The sequence below is a fragment of the Hoplias malabaricus genome, chromosome 16 (genome assembly GCF_029633855.1).
Source record: "Hoplias malabaricus isolate fHopMal1 chromosome 16, fHopMal1.hap1, whole genome shotgun sequence".
Taxonomy (NCBI): domain Eukaryota; kingdom Metazoa; phylum Chordata; class Actinopteri; order Characiformes; family Erythrinidae; genus Hoplias; species Hoplias malabaricus.
In genome coordinates this window covers 27517302-27536311 of record NC_089815.1, presented here as the reverse complement: position 1 = coordinate 27536311, position 19010 = coordinate 27517302, and the positions used below count along the sequence as shown (strand labels likewise).

General features: G+C 42.8%; 1 protein-coding gene across 4 annotated transcripts in view; it reads left to right on the top strand.

Moving 5' to 3' along the window:
• Positions 1-19010, top strand: part of diaph3 (diaphanous-related formin 3) — a 326290-nt gene that overhangs the window by 174478 nt on the left and 132802 nt on the right. For all 4 annotated transcript variants that reach the window (XM_066647628.1, XM_066647626.1, XM_066647627.1 and 1 more), the window contains 5 exons: positions 1127-1222; positions 3293-3387; positions 7323-7424; positions 11965-12204; positions 17368-17497. In XM_066647628.1, coding sequence (XP_066503725.1) covers positions 1127-1222; positions 3293-3387; positions 7323-7424; positions 11965-12204; positions 17368-17497 — 663 coding nt within the window. The remainder of the gene's footprint in view (positions 1-1126; positions 1223-3292; positions 3388-7322; positions 7425-11964; positions 12205-17367; positions 17498-19010) is intronic.

Sequence of the window (19010 nt, the reverse complement as noted above, 5' to 3'; positions counted from 1 at the left end):
GGAGTGTGTGTGTATGAGTGCTGACCTCATTCAGCTCAGTCATCATAGCTCTTTGGCTCTAATCTCATTCTCCACGGCAGTCTCGCCAGTTACCAATCCCCTTACAGTTCCAGTGAGACCATGGAAAAAAACACACACACACTCTGTCTGTCTGTCTGTCACACACACACACAAAATACACTTAGTTACAATTCACCCACAGCCTCTATCTCATACTAAATTCTCGTCCCAAGACAGATGTGTTTACAGGATGTCATCATCTGACCCAGGCAGGTCAACACATCAGTCAACCCCACGAGTCTTCATTAAGTAGACTACATTTCCCACGTGGTGGTTCTCTTTAATTATTCAGTGTTGTTTAGGCTGTTTGTGTCTGCGCTGATCTGACTGCAGTCCTGTAGTTTAAAGCCCTGACTGACAGCGGTAGTACAATTAAGCACATAGCCGAATGACTCATGGTGTATTTCAGTCGAAACCTCTCATTAGTTCACATTAAGCACCTTCTCCCTCTATCCCCTTCTCTCCCTTTGTGTTTACCCCTGTGTGAATGTGTTTTTACTACTTCCTTTCCAGTTTTGTAATTAAAAGCTGTTCTCTCTGTGTTTTTGTTTGTGTTTGTGTCTAGCTCTGTGATGTAATGTTTTTTTGTCCCCCCCAATGGTTTGATCCTATAGACGCTCCAGTGCCCTGCTCTTGTGGACGAGTTTGCACAGGGACACTTGAAACACACCTAGCATGTTTCTAGTATTTTTGCATTAGCCGAACCTGCAAATTAATAACATTTATTTAATGGTCATTTGAAATTCATAAATGAAGAATGAGTTGCCTGTTTGAATAACTTGAATGTAAGAGGTACCGGACTATTGCTTTAATTAATTGTGTATAATTATGCCATTTTTAGTGTAGGTGTTAGCAGTGTTCGAAGCCTGCGTGAGTGTACTCACCCGCCTCGTGTTTCTTACATCTTAAAATAATACACCGCACAAGCGCTGATTGTTGGTTTTTGAAGACAGATCTGCCGAGTTCAGTCTCGCCCGTTTCTGGCTGTGGATTCTAAGTCGTCAGGTGTTCGTGTTTGGGTACAAACGTGTGTGTAAAATGTGTCGTGGCCTGTGTATCCCCACAGCTCGACGAGAGGAAGAGGAGCTGGAAGAGAAGAAACTGGTGAAAAAAAGAATCAAAGAGCTGAAAGTTCTGGACCCAAAGATAGCTCAGAACCTGTGTGAGTACACGTCCCTCAGCATTACCCACTCACTCCCTTTATCCTTCCCTTTTTCTCCCTCTGTTTGTACTAAGCTGCTTAGATTCCCAAATGCACACCTTCTGTTGATTGTGTCGAGAATAAAAATTCAATTATTTCAGTAATGCAGAATATTATCGAAGGAAGTCAGTGGTTTAAGCCTCTAATATACTTTGCTGTCCAAGACAATGTTGGAGGCTTGAGTTTGCAGTGATGAGCTCGTTCCAGTACTTTAAGGATGAAAGTGGCATTCATGATTCAGAACTAATCACTCACAAGTTGGTGCCAGACCTCACTGTGGAGCTAGGGGCTGAATGCAGTCCACTTTCACAGTGCAGTTGTCTTGTGGAAATCAGAAGCTGTTACAACAACAAAGTCCATGTTAATATCCTTCTTTTTGGAAGAAATGTACAATTAGGAGGCGCCCACAAACGTTAGCCCTTATTTAGCACATATTAGCCCAGCGTTTTCTGCTCTAGTTTGGTTTAATTTAGTTTAAGAAGTATAACAAAAAATATATTGAATAGCTGTTAATGTATCCACCGTGTATTTTGGATAAACATGGTTTCTGAGCAGAATAATTTTACGAAAAGCAGCATTGCAAAGGCCAGCATTGGGACGACAATTGAAAATCCATAAAGTGTGAGACCCAAGATGGTGGTTAGTCAGTCAGCATCATTCTTTCTCATGTTTTCAGTACCTAACTCATTCTTTTTGAGCCATTACTGGTGTACACAATAGTAGATTTCTATGTCTTACACAGCCTCTCCGCTCTGCCATATACACATTTATTCCTGCACCTGTTTATCCAGTCTCAGTCAGTGTCTTTCTCCATTCTGTAGCTTGCCCATCTTCAGTGCACACTCCAACACACTTCATTCACTCAGCAGAATGCTCAGAGCTTCCGCTGCTATGTATTTCACTGTATGAGAGACAGTGCAGAAGTCATAGAGGAAGGGAAATGAATGCAATGAATTGTGTGGCATAATGGAGCTTACCTTACCATTTCCAGTCATATCACTCTCTTTAACATATCTCATGCACTCTGTGCTGCAGTAAAACGCTGTTCAGCTGCCTGCCAGCCCTTCACCTGCTTTGTCATACAGTGTAGAAACCATAATGGAGAGTGTGGGCTGCAGTCTGAGCTTACAGTATGTACAGGGCAGCAGTAGTTTATTTACAGTAGGTGACACACATAAACAAAACAACAAAGATCTGTCCTCAGATTGTGTCTAGTGTGTTTTAACCAAAATCTATAATGGATGTGCATGGGTTCAAACGCTGTTGAGTGCTGTGCTATGTGGACCATAGCTGTTAAATCACCTCTAGAGCAACACCAGAAGATCATGCACAAATATGCCACCTCTCTCTTTCTCTCTCTCTCTCTCTCTCTCTCTCTCTCTCTTCTCTCTCTCTCTCCTCTCTCTCTCTGTCTCTTCTCTCTCTCCTCTCTCTGTCTCTTCTGTCTCTCCTCTCTCTCTCTCTGTCTCTTCTCTGTCTCTTCTCTCTCTCTCTGTCTCTTCTCTGTCTCTCCTCTCTCTCTCTCTCTCTCTCTCTCTGTCTCTTCTCTGTCTGTCTCTCTCTCTCTCTCCTCTCTCTCTCTCCTCTCCTCTCTCTCTCTCTCCTCTCTCCTCTCCTCTCTCTCTCTCTCTCTCTCTCAAGTCCTTCTGCTTTACCCATGCTGCCAAATTTATAGCTGCAACCTTACCAACACATTTTTTCTTCAGCATTTGCTGAACTTCAGAAGCGTGTGTGCATGTGTGTGAGAAGTTCACTGATTTCTCCACTTCATTACGTTTAAGTTGGAAGCCTTGTGACCTTTAGTTCACACATTAAAGCAAAATGGAAGTAATCAGCCAAAGCCGGTGATAAATTAAACAGATAATTGATGGCTGGAGAAGAGAAGGAGGGGTCTCCGTTTATGTCGGTTTGTGAAGGCTATAGTCCTTTGTGACACCGATCCAAGAACATTCAGGTGCTAACATCAAAGCTTTGCTTCATCCTCCCTTTCTTCTCTCTCTCTCTCTCTCTCTCGCTCTCTCTCTCTTTCAGCCATTTTCCTGGGCTCATTCCGTTTGCCTTATGAGGAGATCAGGAGGATGATTATGGAAGTAGATGAAGAGCAGCTAACAGAATCTATGATCCAGGTAACATGCACATTTCCCTCCAGCATTCATAATTTACAGTCCACAATGCAAGGAATGTCATGTTTTCAAAGTATGTTCCAGAAAACATCGTATACAGTACTGTGCACAAGTCAGAAACGACTTCTGTCATTTCATGTTTTCTTTTAGGTCTAGAGTGTTTCTGTCTTTTCTTCTACTTTTGGAAGACAACTCAAAGATGTGTAGAACCAGGTTCTGAGAAAAGTGCATAGACAAAAGAGGAACATTTTTTCTTCAAAAAGAAGAGAAATTCAGCCAATATCTAATAGCTCTGGCAAAAATGGACTCTACACGTTTAAAGGGGGTTCACCTGCCTTATTGATATAAAATCAATAAAGAAATCACAGATATGATGCAAAATAATAGTTTGTTAAATAGGTGAACATATTAACATGCCGCAGACATATTAAATACATTATCATGTTAAGGAAAAATTATACGATCCTTTTGTAATTTCTATTACTTGGCAAATTTGTTACGTTTCCAAGTGGGGGAAAAATGGTGAGACCAGTGAAGATGGTGTCCAGAAGAAAAAAAAAATATAGTGGTGATTCATTCATTCATTATCTGTAACCCTTATCCAGTTCAGGGTCACAGTGGGTACAGAGCCTACCTGGAATCATTGGGCACAAGGCGGGAATTACACCCTGGAGGGGGCGCCAGTCCTTCACAGGGCAACACAGACACACACATTCACTCACACACTCACACCTACAGATACTTTTGAGTCACTAATCCACCTACCAGCGTGTGTTTTTGGACTGTGGGAGGAAACCAGAGCACCCTGATGGTCTAGAAAAAAAAATGATAAGGAAAAATGGATGACTGTCTGTGAGGAGTGTGGTGTGTTCTCCCTGTGTCTGCGTGGGTTTCCTCCGGGTGACTGTCTGTGAGGAGTGTGGTGTGTTCTCCCTGTGTCTGCGTGGGTTTCCTCCGGGTGACTGTCTGTGAGGAGTGTGGTGTGTTCTCCCTGTGCCCACGTGGGTTTCCTCCCACAGTCCAAAAACACACTTTGGTAGGTGGATTGGCAACTCAAAAGTGTCCGTAGGTGTGAGTGTGTGTCGCCTTGTGAAGGACTGGCGCCCCCTCCAGGGTGTGTTCTTTGCGCCAAATAATTCTAGGTAGGCTCCGGACCTGTCGCGACCCTGAAATGAATAAGCGCTTACAGAAAATTAATGAATGAATGAGTGTATGAATGATAATTGAAGGTACAATAAAGCACTGTTCTATTTATTTAAAAAAAAATCCTCTAAGTGTTGTGATACCATCATTTTTGCTAGAGGTTGTAGGACTCAACTTTGAAGGTGTTGGAAAAAATGTCTCAGCACTTTTCTTTGAAAAATTGAAAGGAAAATCTCTAAAGGAGTGGAATTTGTAAGAAAAGCAAAGGACCAGACAAGTGCGTTTGCTCATTACTGAAGAACTTGAGATGTGTAGTTTTCACGTCTCCTTGTGGCTCCTATGTTATTAAGATTCTTTATACATATATATGCTTTCCGATGTTTTATTTATTTATTTATCTGGTCTTGACTTGAAAAAACAAATCAATGTCTTGTACAAATTGACAGCTTTGACTTTAAATTAAATAAGTGGAGGCTGGGCCCTGACCTTTGCACAGTACTGTATTAAAGCCTACATTGTGCTCATACCTTGGCTGATAATGATACAAAGATCTTTCCGTTGGTTTGGTGGTTTCTGACCTACTTGGACTCCGACAGATGTTGATGAGGTGGAGCAGGTGAACAAAGGAAGAGGGAAGTTTAGATTTTCCTCAGCTTCATTCTTTTTCCACACAATAGTTGCCCTCTCCTGGCCCGGCTGTGTGATTCATGTTTTGACACAGTACAGCGTCGTCTTCATTAACAGTGTCTCATTAGAGACAGGGACACAATGCTGTCTGGAAGAGAGAGGGCCTGGACAGTGTTGAGTCGACTGTTCCCAGGTCGTCAGAATGTTCTTACGTCTTTTCAGGATGCCTGGCAGGTTTCACTGTGATTTACATTCTTGCAGCGTTCCTGTACTTTTTCTCTCCCCTTTCTCCCCAAGCCTGTGTTCAGTAATTACCACTGTCAGCTTAGGTCCAGTGACTTACAGGGGAATATGCATCTAATGAGATGCATTAAGGGCACAGATATCTTTCTTTCTTCTCTTCTTCTATCTCTGTGCTTCATGCATCCACAGCCCACTGCAGCTTTGTTGACGCGCTTTATTTTCAGGACTCATTAGCATTCAAATACATTACCCTATCTGCTCTCGCTAACTCTCTCTTTCCCCGCACATTCCTTAATGGCCACCAAAACAAATATCCCTCTCTGCACCTCTGCACCGTTTAGCGTAAAGGTGACATCCATAACGATCTAACCCCACTCACGCTTTTGATTCGCTTTGTTTGATGTGCTGAAAGGCTATGATTTGTAAACATGTCTTCTGCAGTCGGGAACCGAGGGTTTGCTTTGGCGACGTCTGCCTGGTTTGAATAGGAGGCTTCGTAAATATTGGAATTCAGAAACCTGAGAGAGTTTGGGTCTCTTATAAGCCGGCCATAGCAAATTAAACAAACTGCCTTATGGTGAGCCGCCCATCGATGGGCTTGGTTATTAAAAGTGAATTTATATCACGACCATCGATGCTAGCAGCTAGGCGTTATGGATTCCCCCTGCATGAGATGACGGATGACTGTGAGGATGTTGATGTATGAGATTTGAAGGGGATTATACTCACTAAATGAGTGGAGTGCATAATGATAAACCATATATCTGCCCTTTAATGAACCGATTGGAGGGCGATTGAAGGGGAATGTGAGGAATTACTTGGGCAAATGCCCACATAGTAATCGAGAGGCTCGTAAACTGCCCTTTTAATGTGTAACCAATTGAACAGGAGGTTCTCTTTCAAGTGCTGGTGTCTGAGTATTAGGTACATCCTTTTCCTATAGTGCTTGGGAAGTCATATTTCAGATGGCGCCTGAATGGCATCTGTGAAAATGACCTTACTGAGTTCTGGCTTGACTGAAAAACCGTACAAGACCTGGGATTTAAACACAGCATACGTGCAGTTTCAAACAATAGCGATGCATTCTCAACGTAGATTTAGTACAAATACAGTATTTAGTGCTCACTTTGAAGATGGTAAGAGAGTCTGATGTGAGAGTCGGACAGTGAAGGCCAGTTGAAGTTCGTTCCACCGACCGAGTGCCAGGACAGAAGTCGAGATGGTTGTCTTCCATGTCTCTTCAGTGGTGCTGGTCCAAGCCGAGCAGTGCTTGAAGCTCGAAGGGCTCAAGGTACAGATCGAAACATCCCTGGAGAAATTTAATGCTGAAAAATGAAGTATGATGGGTGTTTTGATTGGCGTTCTTTGATTGTTTTTCTTCTTATGATAGCTAAGCTATGGATAGCTGCACGTTGGACATCTTTCTTTTTTTAATGTTTTTTTCTGCTCTGAGGGCAGAAATTATTGGTGTGTTTGGATAAGCCATGCGTGGAAATAGGAGTTTCTGAGAACTGCGCTGAGGGCTACACTATATTACTCTTACTAGAAATCGAAGGGTTATATCAGTAACCTAAAGATATTGATTGAGAACTGCTATAAGAAACACCAACTCGGTTATCCAAGCTTTCACCTTGAGAAACTTTAATAAAGAAAGAGGGTGGAACACGTGGTTGATACAACTCTCACACACTCTCTCTCTCTCTCTCTCTCTCTCTCTCTCTCTCTCTTACTCTTTTACTCTCACTCTCTTACTCTCTCTCTTTCTATCTTTCTCTCTCTATCGTACTCTCTCTCTTACTCTTTTACTCTCACTCTCTTACTCTCTCTATCTCTATCTTTCTCTCTCTTTCTATCGTACTCTCTCTCTCTCTCTCTCTCTCTCTCTCTCTCACACTTTTTTATTTTATTTATTATTTATTTTTTAGAATTTGGTGAAGCATCTTCCTGAGCAGGAACAGCTGAACGCATTGACCAAGTACAAACATGAATATGCCAATCTGTCTGAACCGGAGCAGTTTGGGGTGGTGGTAAGTAGAAACATACCCACACACACATCCAAAATAAAATTTGACTCATGATTTCATCATAGAAAATATCAACATATCTCCATCACTGAGGCAGTGTCATTCATCTGAGTGAAAATAATGAAAGTCTTTTAAAAATAGTCTCTTTTAGTACCTTTCTTTCAAAACTAACATTTACTGATTGTGTGCTTGTACTTTAATAAAAACTGACTTTCTTTTTCTTTAAATCCCATAGTGAATTCACATGTATGTAGGGTTTGATAAAGTAATATACACACTAGCACCAGTGAGAAGAGTGCGGTACTTCACATTGCCCTTATTTATATATAAAATATAAGATAGTAAAGTTGTAGATTACCACTCAACAACAATAGGACGTTTCAGAGGTCCTTCATCAGATGTTCAAGTGCTTCTGCGTCTCTAAGTGGTCAGAACCGTTTATAGTGAAAATTATAAATATTTGACTGTAGTAGGTGAGCTCTGATAACTTCACTGCTGTCATAGCAACTATTCACAATGCACACAGAAATATTATTAAAGCTCCTACTTAATTACTTGATAATTATTGCCAATTATATTTGCCATATATATATATATATATCATGTATATGTAATAAAATTCATAGTGGAAATATTCCTTCTAATCCTCTGGATATTCCAATAATTTACTTATAGCTCAGTGGCTCGGAGGGAATAACTTTCAAATATATTTTTATGGCATATTAACATCATTTCCTGTATTTTGTAATTAAAAAGATTTAAGCATGACCCTATTTTCCCACTTTGAGGCATGGGGATAAGTGACCTGCAGCTCAGCACGAGTGTTCAGCCAGGTTCACACTTTCTTTCACCCCCACCCACCCCAAAACACACACACACACACACCTTTTCTCTGTTGTAATTTGTCGTCACTCTAGCCTTGCTCCCTGGTCACAGCGTCCACACACAGACAAATAGCCAATCACACCGCTCCACTGCTCAGTACACATCAGGAGCTTGACCTTGCTTGTGATTCAGTGCAATGCTCTGCCTGAACCACTAATCACTGCTTAGTGTGTGTGTGTGTGTGTGTGTGTGTGTGTGTGTGTGTGTTCAAAACAATCTATTCAACATTTATATGGTAGTATTCTACTATATATTTAAATATATCTACATATATTTTCTTTGTAGTATGTATTTATACAGCCACAATAGACAGGCATTAGGACAGACTCTCTCTCTCTCTCTCTTTCTCTCTCACTTTCTCTCTACCTCTCTCTACCTCTCTGCCCTCCTCCTCTATGTAATGATCTTATTTTCAGTGTGTTCCGTTGCAGGTGCTGCTCTGGGTAAATGTTTTTGTTAGAGACTGTTATAGTTCTTGCTCTTACAAATTCAAAGTCAGTCTTGAAGCACGAAAAAATTCACAGTAATGAATGACACACTGAACTCTGAGAAAGAGACCGAGAGAGTGCTGTTGCTCTAGCAACCAATGATCAGCCCTGGGTTTTTGGAGGAGAGCGTGTGTGTGTTCTCAGGTGAAGAGTAAAGAAAGTTTGAATCTGGAATCTGAGCAAGAGAATAGAGAGAAAATATGAAGTAGCAGTGTGTGTGTGTGTGTGGTGCGTGTGTGTGTGTGTGGACCTACTCTAAAAGGCTTCTCTCTTTTGTGTTTCTCTATCTACTGAGTCTTCTAACAAATTTTATACACTAGAGACTGAGTGCGCTCTGTGTCTACAGGGACACACACACTGCAGTGTGTTGCGGTACAGGTGCTGGTGCCTGTGTGAAATGGTGATTTGGCTGTATGATGAGGAGCAGCTCAGTAGCTGTGATTCCCTCTAGATCCTTCACCGAGCCAGAGTTTTTTTTTTTTTTTCTGCAGCACCTAGCACTGACAGGTGGATATGAATTTTACATTGGGGATGGTTATGGAAATGTTGGTTATGTTTTTCACATGTGTTTTGGGGTATGGGGATTGTAGATTTTCCTCAATTTTCCGGATCCTTCTCCTACATGTGAAATGGAATGGAATATACTTTGAACAGTGCTAGGTGTCTGTGTTGATGAATGTTTGTTTTGGGCAGTAACGCCACTAAAACACTGTTAATGATGGATCTCAGGTAAAAGGGGGGGTTAACCAGTGTTTACAGGCTGTTATTTTTTAAATTCATTAGAGAAAACCATTTTATTATTGTTGATTTTTGGATTTATTTAGTTTTATCTTGGGTGGCACGGTGGCGCAGCAGGTAGTGTCGCAGTCCCACAGCTCCAGGGACCTGGAGGTTGTGTGTTAGATTCCCGCTCCGGGTGACTGTCTGTGAGGAGTGTGGTGTCTTTTCCCCGTGTCCGCATGGGTTGCCTCCGGGTGACTGTCTGTGAGGAGTGTGGTGTCTTTTCCCCGTGTCCGCATGGGTTGCCTCCGGGTGACTGTCTGTGAGGAGTGTGGTGTCTTCTCCCCGTGTCTGCATGGGTTTCCTCCGGGTGCTCCGGTTTCCTCCCACAGTCCAAACAACACACGTTAGTAGGTGGATTGGTGACTCAAAAAGTGTTCGTAGGTATGTGTGAATGTGTGTCATCAAAACGGTACATTTTATTTTGTTGTTGTCTTCCATGTTTCTTCGAGTCAGGTAAAGAGCAGTCTGCCCCTAAAACCGTAAAACATGACGACAAACTTCTTCTGAAACCCCGCACCCCCTTCTGCGCAGCACAGACGTGTTGATAGACAATTCCATGTACCTCTCTCTCTCTTTCTGCGTGTGCTGTGTAGTTTTTTTTATTTATTTTTTTTTACTTTGTGGTGCTAATCCTCCTCAAACATTTATGGTTGTGAGAGCTTTGAATTGGAGTCTGTTTCATCGCAGATTAGATGCCGTCTGACACGCGCAGAGGATGCTTGTAACAAGTTGGCAGAGTGTTTACACACATAAATTAGGCATTTATCTCTGCCCCATTTTCTTCTGCATCCACCCTGTGTTTCCATTTTGGTTTGATTCTTCTCACAGCATTGGTGTCAGTTATCAGTTGCAGGAAGTGTTCTTATTTTTATGTGCTCTGATGCATGTTATCAGGTTGTTGTGTGTGTGTGTGTGTGTGTGTGTGTGTGTGTGTGTGTGGCATATATACAAACTATGTTTAGTTTTTCTTTCCTTAATCATAATTGGGCTAAGCCTATTGGCTTTGCTCAGAATTAAACTCTGATTAAACACTGAGCCGCTGGCGATTTCATTCAGATGAATGAGGACGATGTGGTCCTGTGAGGATTTGCATAACCAGGGGATCGCCTCACGTTGCTCCTCCCCCCAAAAAAAGAGCTGAAATTGGGATTGCTGCCCCTTAAATTACAATTCACAATTGGTTCATTATTATTGCATATTTGCTTTCCATGTGTGTCGTTTGTTTACTTGTCTATTTGGATACAGGCATCAGTTCGGTGGCAGCTTTAATGTTTAGCAACCACTGAGAAGACAATAATATCTGATTATGGGGAATGACTCTAGACATATTAATCATTCGTCCTTATTGAGTTACTTATCTACGTGCTGGCTGCACCATTGCCAATCTGTTTTCATTTTGACAAATTAGGCCCTGATGCTTTGCCATCCCTCGTATACAGAGAGAGACACACACACACACACACACACACACCGTAGGGCTCCCAGCAAAGCAATAATGCTTCATCTGCTCTTCCAATGCCTGTCACCCTTCTGTATATCTCCCACGCATGAACCCCACCCTCCCCACACTTCATATAATTGTGCCCTGAGAGAGCTCTTCCTCTCACCCTGGTGGTATCCACAGGGCGTTCCGTCAGCGTGGCCACTCCAGAGCCCCCCATGTTTAGAACGCAATATTTCCCAATTTGCGATAATTGCGTAACGGCCGTAATTCGACGCCGCCTTTCACACGTTTTTTTCCCCCCACAGACGCTCACACACCAATTAACTCCAGCACACGCAGCCCCAATCGCCGCGTTGCCGACATCCATTACCATTGCCTAGCAACACAAAAAAACATGGCTTTTCCGTACATAAATAGCTTTTAAAATGCCAAAGTCAAAGGCAGCACGCAAATCACAAACCACGTCTGAAAGTAATTTCAAAGGGAATCAGTGGGGGTTGAGAGAAAACAGTTAAATAGAGGCTAAAAAAAGGACATAAATAGTTTGAAAAGAGGTTTGATGCCATTACTAAAGTTTTGGGTCTGAACAGAAGTGTGTGTGTGTGTGTGTGTGTGGAGATGGCATTGCACAGCAGTCTGCAATCCTCCCATCGAACAGAATCTGTCTCTGGTCACTCTGACATTATTGTGCATCTAGTTTATATTAGTATATGTTTTTTTTGTTTTTTTTTTCTGTTGAACTCTAGACTCTTAACTCATATTGTTTCCATAACAATTTCAAAAAGCCAATACCGAAGCATACACCAAAGCAGCTCGGGGCTTATGTTATGCACACACCTACGCTTTAAGCATCTTAAATCAGTAATAAACAGTGAGGTTGGTGATTTTTTTATTATTATGTATTATTTCTTATTATTATTTTCTCTCTCTGTGTGTGTTATAGATGAGCGACGTAAAGCGGCTGAGGCCCAGACTCAACTCCATCCTGTTTAAGCTGCAGTTTGAGGAGCAGGTGAGTCACCTGAGGCCAGACATCCTGGCGGTGAATGCTGCGTGTGATGAGGTGAGGAAGAGCAAGGCCTTCAGCAAGCTGCTGGAGCTGGTGCTGCTGATGGGCAACTACATGAACGCTGGCTCACGCAATGCTCAGTCCTTCGGCTTTGACCTCAGCTCCCTCTGCAAGGTGGGTACCGCTCGTGTTATTGTGAGGAAAACACTTTATTTTTTTTCTCCTTCGTCCAAGGCAGTAGACGAATGTGGCACATGGATTATTTCCTTAGGTTCTTGTAGATGTTCTTTTGCGGACGGCTTTTTGTTTCTGTTAGTTTCATACGAGCTTTAATGTATTTGTTTATTTATTTATTTGTGTCCGGCTTAGTCGTGTTCCTCTCTGCTTGGGCTGGTAGCGCAGACAGCGCACACAAAACCCCAGGGTCATTACAAGCACCTCATTTCAAATAAAAGCAGCGTGTTTGATGTGGATAAGATGATGGCTCTATTGTGAAGCATGAGGGAGAATGGACTGCCCCTGCTCCCTTGACCCCTAACGGCCTCCTCTTATAAGGCGCCTCTGGTGAGCAGATGCCGTTTTGTTTGTTGAGGTTTTTATTTGATTCAACACTATCAGGCACATGAGACCGGCATGTCTTCCGATGTCCATCAAACCTCAAAGGCCCAAAACTATTTTATAGCTTTCTCCTTCGCTCCGGGACAAACGTCTGTGCGAAATTGCACAATTCCGACTTGTTTTTCCTGAGTGTGTGGGTGTGTTAGACCTTACCTAGGTGCCAACATTCCCAGGGTTCCAGTCTCTCCCTCCAGCCAATCAAATTTGTATAATTGTTAAGGCGAGTGAAAAAGGGGGTGGGTGAGAAACTGAAGACTAATATCTAATCGAAGTCTGATTCTTACTTTTTTTTCTGTGTTATGTAACGTGTACTTCTTTGCATATTTTATTGAGTAGGAGGCTACCTTGCCCCTTTCAGTGACCCACCTATCTTCTGTCTTTTTCTCTCTCCTTTTCTTTTTCTCCTTTCAAGCTCTGAGGCACATTTTCTGTTTCATGTTACCAGTAGTCAGAGGTGGGGAATATGATGGCTATACTCTGTGAAAAGCTTTTTTTGTGTTTAAGCATAATGAAGGTGTAATACAGTGGAGTTTGAGGGAGAGTATGTGTGTAGGGAAAATTAAAGAGAAAAATAGAAACAAAATAATAAAAAAGGAGAATTTAATTACCACTCCAACCAAGTGGGTTTATGTAGGCAACCATGGCAACCCACTGCTCATTCTGCAGTTTCTCTCTCTTTCACTTGCCCACTCTTCTCTTTTTGGGCCGTGTCTCAGCTCTTCGGAAAATGGTCATTATCGCATTACAGCTGAGTAGCAAGGCAGGTCTCCTCTCAGGCCAATAATGAAATGCCTCTCCGTCTAATAAGTCTCCTATAGCACCTGACAAAAGAGCGCCACACTAACAAACGCGTTCACATTTTGGACTTTGTTAGAGGCAGAGGTTGATGGGCTGCCAAAGGAACGTCTGAATTTTAGTAATAATATTAGAACCTAATCAACTGGCCCTAGTGGGTTGTGTAGTGTAAATAGCAACACTGTTGCCTTCTTTGTAGAAGACTAGGGTTTGATTTATGTGCTTGTGTAAGCACAGTGTTATAATAATACAAGTCCTTGAACAGGCTAATAACATTATATTTGCATACAATTGTAACATTTCAGGCGAAGCAGGTAGTGTCGCAGTCACACAGCTCCAGGGACCTGGAGGTTGTGGGTTCGATTCCCGCTCCGGGTGACTGTCTGTGAGGAGTGTGGTGTGTTCTCCCTGTGTCTGCGTGGGTTTCCTCCGGGTGACTGTCTGTGAGGAGTGTGGTCTGTTCTCTCTGTGTCTGCATGGGTTTCCTCTGGGTGACTGTCTGTGAAGAGTGTGGTGTGTTCTCCCTGTGTTTGCGTGGGTTTCCTCCTGGTGACTGTCTGTGAGGAGTGTGGTGTGTTCTCCCTGTGTCTGTGTGGGTTTCCTCCGGGTGACTGTCTGTGAGCAGTGTGGTGTGTTCTCCCTGTGTCTGCGTGGGTTTCCTCCGGGTGACTGTCTGTGAGGAGTGTGGTGTGTTCTCTCTGTGTCTGCGTGGGTTTCCTCCGGGTGACTGTCTGTGAGGAGTGTGGTGTGTTCTCTGTGTCTGCGTGGGTTTCCTCCGGGTGACTGTCTGTGAGGAGTGTGGTGTGTTCTCCCTGTGTCTGCGTGGGTTTCCTCCGGGTGACTGTCTGTGAGGAGTTTGGTGTGTTCTCCCTGTGTCTGCGTGGGTTTCCTCCGGGTGCTCCGGTTTCCTCCCACAGTCCAAAAACACACATTGGTAGTGGATTGGCGACTCAAAAGTGTCCGTAGGTGTGAGTGTGTGAGTGAATCTGATTGTTGTGTGGCACCTAAACTCATGCACTGCTTTGATGCTAGATTTCCTGGTATTTTTGGAGGCCAATCAACCTAGAACATTCAGATTGTGATTCATTTCGGCCTCACACTCCACCTGCTTTTCAGAAGTCATTCCTTGCGTGCGAGACGAGAAACTGCTGGCTGTTTGTCTGCACACATCTCTCGAGTCACACGCTCACTTCTCTGTGCATCTCGGATGATGTAGGGTTTGTCTCCTCCGACAAACGAGTACAGAGGGAAGGGGAGAGCGAGACAGATGCGCGACTGCTAACAGGCGGAGAGCGACAAAGAAAGTGTGCCATTCCCCACCTTTCAAGTTGCTCGCCCGAGGGCCCCTCCTGATGTTCTCTTTCAGTGCCGGAGTCGATCTGTTGGGTAGTTTGTTTGTTTGTGTTGTGGGAAGTTTAACCTGTCACATGTGTTCAGAGTTCTTCTTTCAGTTCATGTGTCTATTTAGTCTTCAGAGGCGTCATCTGAGCTTTCCCATCATGCTCCTGTGTGACTTCTTCTGTGATCTTTCCTCTAAAGGATATATTTAGTTCTCAGTGGCATGTTCTCTTTGAGGCATTCATGTTTGTCAGCTTCGAAAGCCTTGTGTTGTCCACAAGGTCAAGACCGACTGCGCAGAAATCATTGCCTTAGAAAAGAGGCTGGGAAAGGTCTTTCCCAGATGATAAACATGACATCCGTGAACTGATTGCTACAGTATTATGGCTTTCTTGGTTTCTTTAGATGGTGAAAATCTATTGGATTTTGTAGTTTTTATTGTTAATAGTATCCTCAATTGTTGTTTCCGCTCAAATTTAACACATGGTCTGCACCCGGCTTCTACCTCTGGGTGCTGTATTGGAGCAGCAAAGCTTAATTTAGTGTCTTCTCACGGTTCTGATACCAAATTGTGACTGTGCAAGTACAAAGGCCACCATCAGAGCACATCCACTCTAAGTTAAAGCAATCCGGAAAAGAAAGAAGACATAGCAAGTTAATTTTCATTTATTCTCTATGTGTCTCTCTCTTTCTTTCTCACTTTCTCCCTCCTCCACCCCCCCCCCCCCCCCCACCCGCTCCCTCCCTCCCAGTTCCCTCCCGCTGATGGTTCTGCCGATACGAGGAATCTCACCAGGTGATCGTGTGTCAGAATCAGAAGAGCACACAACCCCGCTGAGCTTAATAACGTTTGAGCTATCGCTCCTAATCAAATGCTCTTTGCATTCTGTTTTTCCCTTCTCGCCTCTCTGGGGCACCTCGGCCTTTACAAAGGCCCGTATCCGTATTGCCGAATGGTAATCATAATTGACAATGAAAACATCTTGCTTTTCCAATCTGGCCGCAATTTCAGAGCGTGCTATCAAATTAACTTGTCAGGCACAAAAGGAGGCTGCTGCCGATGGCTTCTTTCAAGACGGTGTTTCTTTTTCTCTCTCTCTTCCTCTCCTTTTTTTTTTTTTTTCTCTGTGCCTCCTCAGCTCTGTATTTCTCTCTCTCTCTCTCTCTCTCTCTCTCTCATACACACACGCATATATATATGAGAGAGATGAACTGAATGAAGGAGCGATTAAAATTGTGAGATTAGTTGAGAGATGCTTGTCCTTCAGTATCTAGTAAATATTAATGCAGTATTTGAACCAGTGCTTAATGAATATAACCACGTGTACATACCTCCTACAGCACCATTTTAAAAGACCTCTGCCACCTTTCTATGAATATTATAGTAATGCATCACTGTTTAAATATTTGAAATCAAGTGTGCTGGAGTTTTATTAAATAATAAACAGGTGTATATTCAAATCTAATTAAGCTACACAGTAAAAGTTAATTTTAAATGAATTCATGGTCAAATAAATTAAGATAATTCGCAACGTCAACAAGTTGGGGCACGTCTAATCAGACGGTGCTCCAGTCACCAGTTTGACTCCGTCGACTCAGGGGACAGCTGTGGCCTGGTGGGTAGGTAACTGGACGTGTAATCGGAAGAGTTGCTGGTTTGTTCGCGCTCTTGAGCAAGGCACCTAACACCAAACTGCTCTCCGAGCGCCGTGGCTAGGGCTGACAAACACTCTGGGCACGTGTGTAAATGTGTGTTTCACTGCACGGATTGGGTTAATATGTGAAGATCAAATTCCTCTGTGTGCAAGCACAGTAGCCAATCAAGTGTTCGGTGACATTTCAACCTGAAGAAAGATATCACAAACAAATCTGATTAAATTAGGACCTCCAAACACTAAACACGTTTTCAAGCTAACACGAATTTGCTTGCCAGCACTGATGTGGTTTGAGCGGTCTTTACTACAGTGCCGTTCTCTTGCAGCTCACAGCGGTCGCAGGTTTAACACCGCTTCAAATAATGAGGCATTTATTAAAGAAAACCTTCAGTCTGAAGGACAGAACCACATGCTACAGCAGTACAGGCTGCACAGTTTTTCCAAAAATGTAGTTGTTAAACTACCTCAGGGTTTAGAAAAGTTTTAATATAAATCCAGTATTCACTTCTAAAGCTTACTACAAATACTAATCACTTGGTGTTGATTAGTTATTGTACAAAACCTTTAAACAGGTATTCAGTGCTCTGGTAGTGCACTTTGCCTAATGTCTATTCAGTGAAACAGCATTGTGCTAAACCATGGGGTTTTTCTTGTGCTCTGTAGCTCCTGAGCTCCAGTGAATATTAATACATGGTGTTTTGATCATTGCACACGCAGCCATAAATACCAAAGTCATTAAACACTGCCTCTTTAAATCCTCCCCCATCATCTTTCTGATTATGCTGCAGTTATACTTAATATCAACACCGTACACAGCAAGAGTCCTGAAGTCTGAATCCAGTGGATGTTCATAGAGGAAAGTTACAGACCGTTTGAATGTTGGTTTCAACGATGATCTCTTTACACTCATTACTCTGTTTCTTTCTCTTAGCTGAAGGACACAAAGTCAGCTGACCAGAAGTCCACTCTGCTGCACTTTATAGCCGAGGTGTGTGAGGAGATGCATCCTGACGTTCTCAGATTCGTGGACGACCTGCAACATGTGGACAGAGCCAGTCGAGGTATACACACAAATCACCATCGTTTGAAAGTCAAAAAGTCGTTTTTTTAATAATTGTTTTAAAAAATAATTGTCTGAGGTTAGCACTGTATGTCAACAATTATTGGATCATTTGATTGTGTTGTCCATCATTTTATTTTAACCATCACCTACCGAGTAGTGACATACGGACGTTACGGACCGCAAACCCCCATTACAAAGCGGTATACATGGAAACGGCACACGTTTTTTGTTCGTATAGGTTTCAGACTACACATGCCTCATTCATATGCTCAATTAAATAAACACTAAGATGACTTTGGAGATCTTTGGATTGGAATAGTCATATCCATAGCTTAATCACAATCTGTTCCACTTCAGAATCACGCTGGAGTGAGTTTGAGATAATGGCTCGGAATGAAACGGCTCTTAAGACACATGGCGTGTGACTTGCTTACAGGGTAAGATCATAGGCCCCCGTGCTGTGTGCAAACATGTGTGGTTTGTTTGTTAGTGTCTGTCACCATCTGCTCTTGCCAAGCACTCGTAAAAAGTGTGGACACATGCTCTTATTTTAAGCTGAATTGCCAGCTTGGTGGCTTTTTCTACCTTCCAGATTTATCTCTGGATCTTATTTCTTCTTGTTCTGTCTGTGCAGGCTGCATCATATAATGATGTTCTAACAAATATATCCCCTCAAGTGTCCGGACACTCCTTTGGTTACTTTAATGTGCACCTATTGCTCACAGGTGTCACAGATATAGTGCCAATAGAACTGACTTTTCGGAAGAAGCCGGACATACTTGAGCAGTTCCAGGGTCAATCTTGGGCTGGATTGTCGTAAAGCTACCGAACTCTGTGTTCTTAGGATGGACCCGGTGGTTTCTGATTTTGCGCGGTGGTGTGTAATGTATCTGGGTCTTTCCTACCCTCTTCCCCTCCTGTATAGAGGGTTGTGCTATTTCTTTCTCCATTAGTGTCTAGTGGAGTACCTCTTTTCAGCGAGGGAAATGGATGCCACTCCAGATTAACCCTTTCCTAGGTGTATCACAAACACATCCTCAGATTTCCTTCCTGTGTTTGTTACCTGAAGGTTGGCTGCAAATATGTCATGCAGTGAAGCTGAAACTTTCATTCTTTGAATGAGTAAGTGTAATAGTGTTGCATCTGTAGGTGACATCATGGAGCTCAGCCTTCCTTTCATATTCAACCAGAAGTCAAACAGCCATACATTTCTCTTCTCTTGTATGGCTACGTATGGATATAGAGTTGCTTTGGATGAAGAAAGGACTGAATTCAGCCCCGTTTTTATCCATTTGTTCTCTGTTCTTCTTGCTTGATTTGTCCTGCCTTGCCCAGTGTTCTACAGAAGTGTTTGCTCTTTGCTTTGTGGTCAGTATTCATTCAGTATGTACTACGCTGTGGATTGCTCTCCATCAGATATGATTGAAATAAAGCTCATCTGTTCCAGAGACGTCAAAGGCTTCACTTTCTTGCACTGAAGAGCATTTATCGATCACGCGTTCGTTCCACTG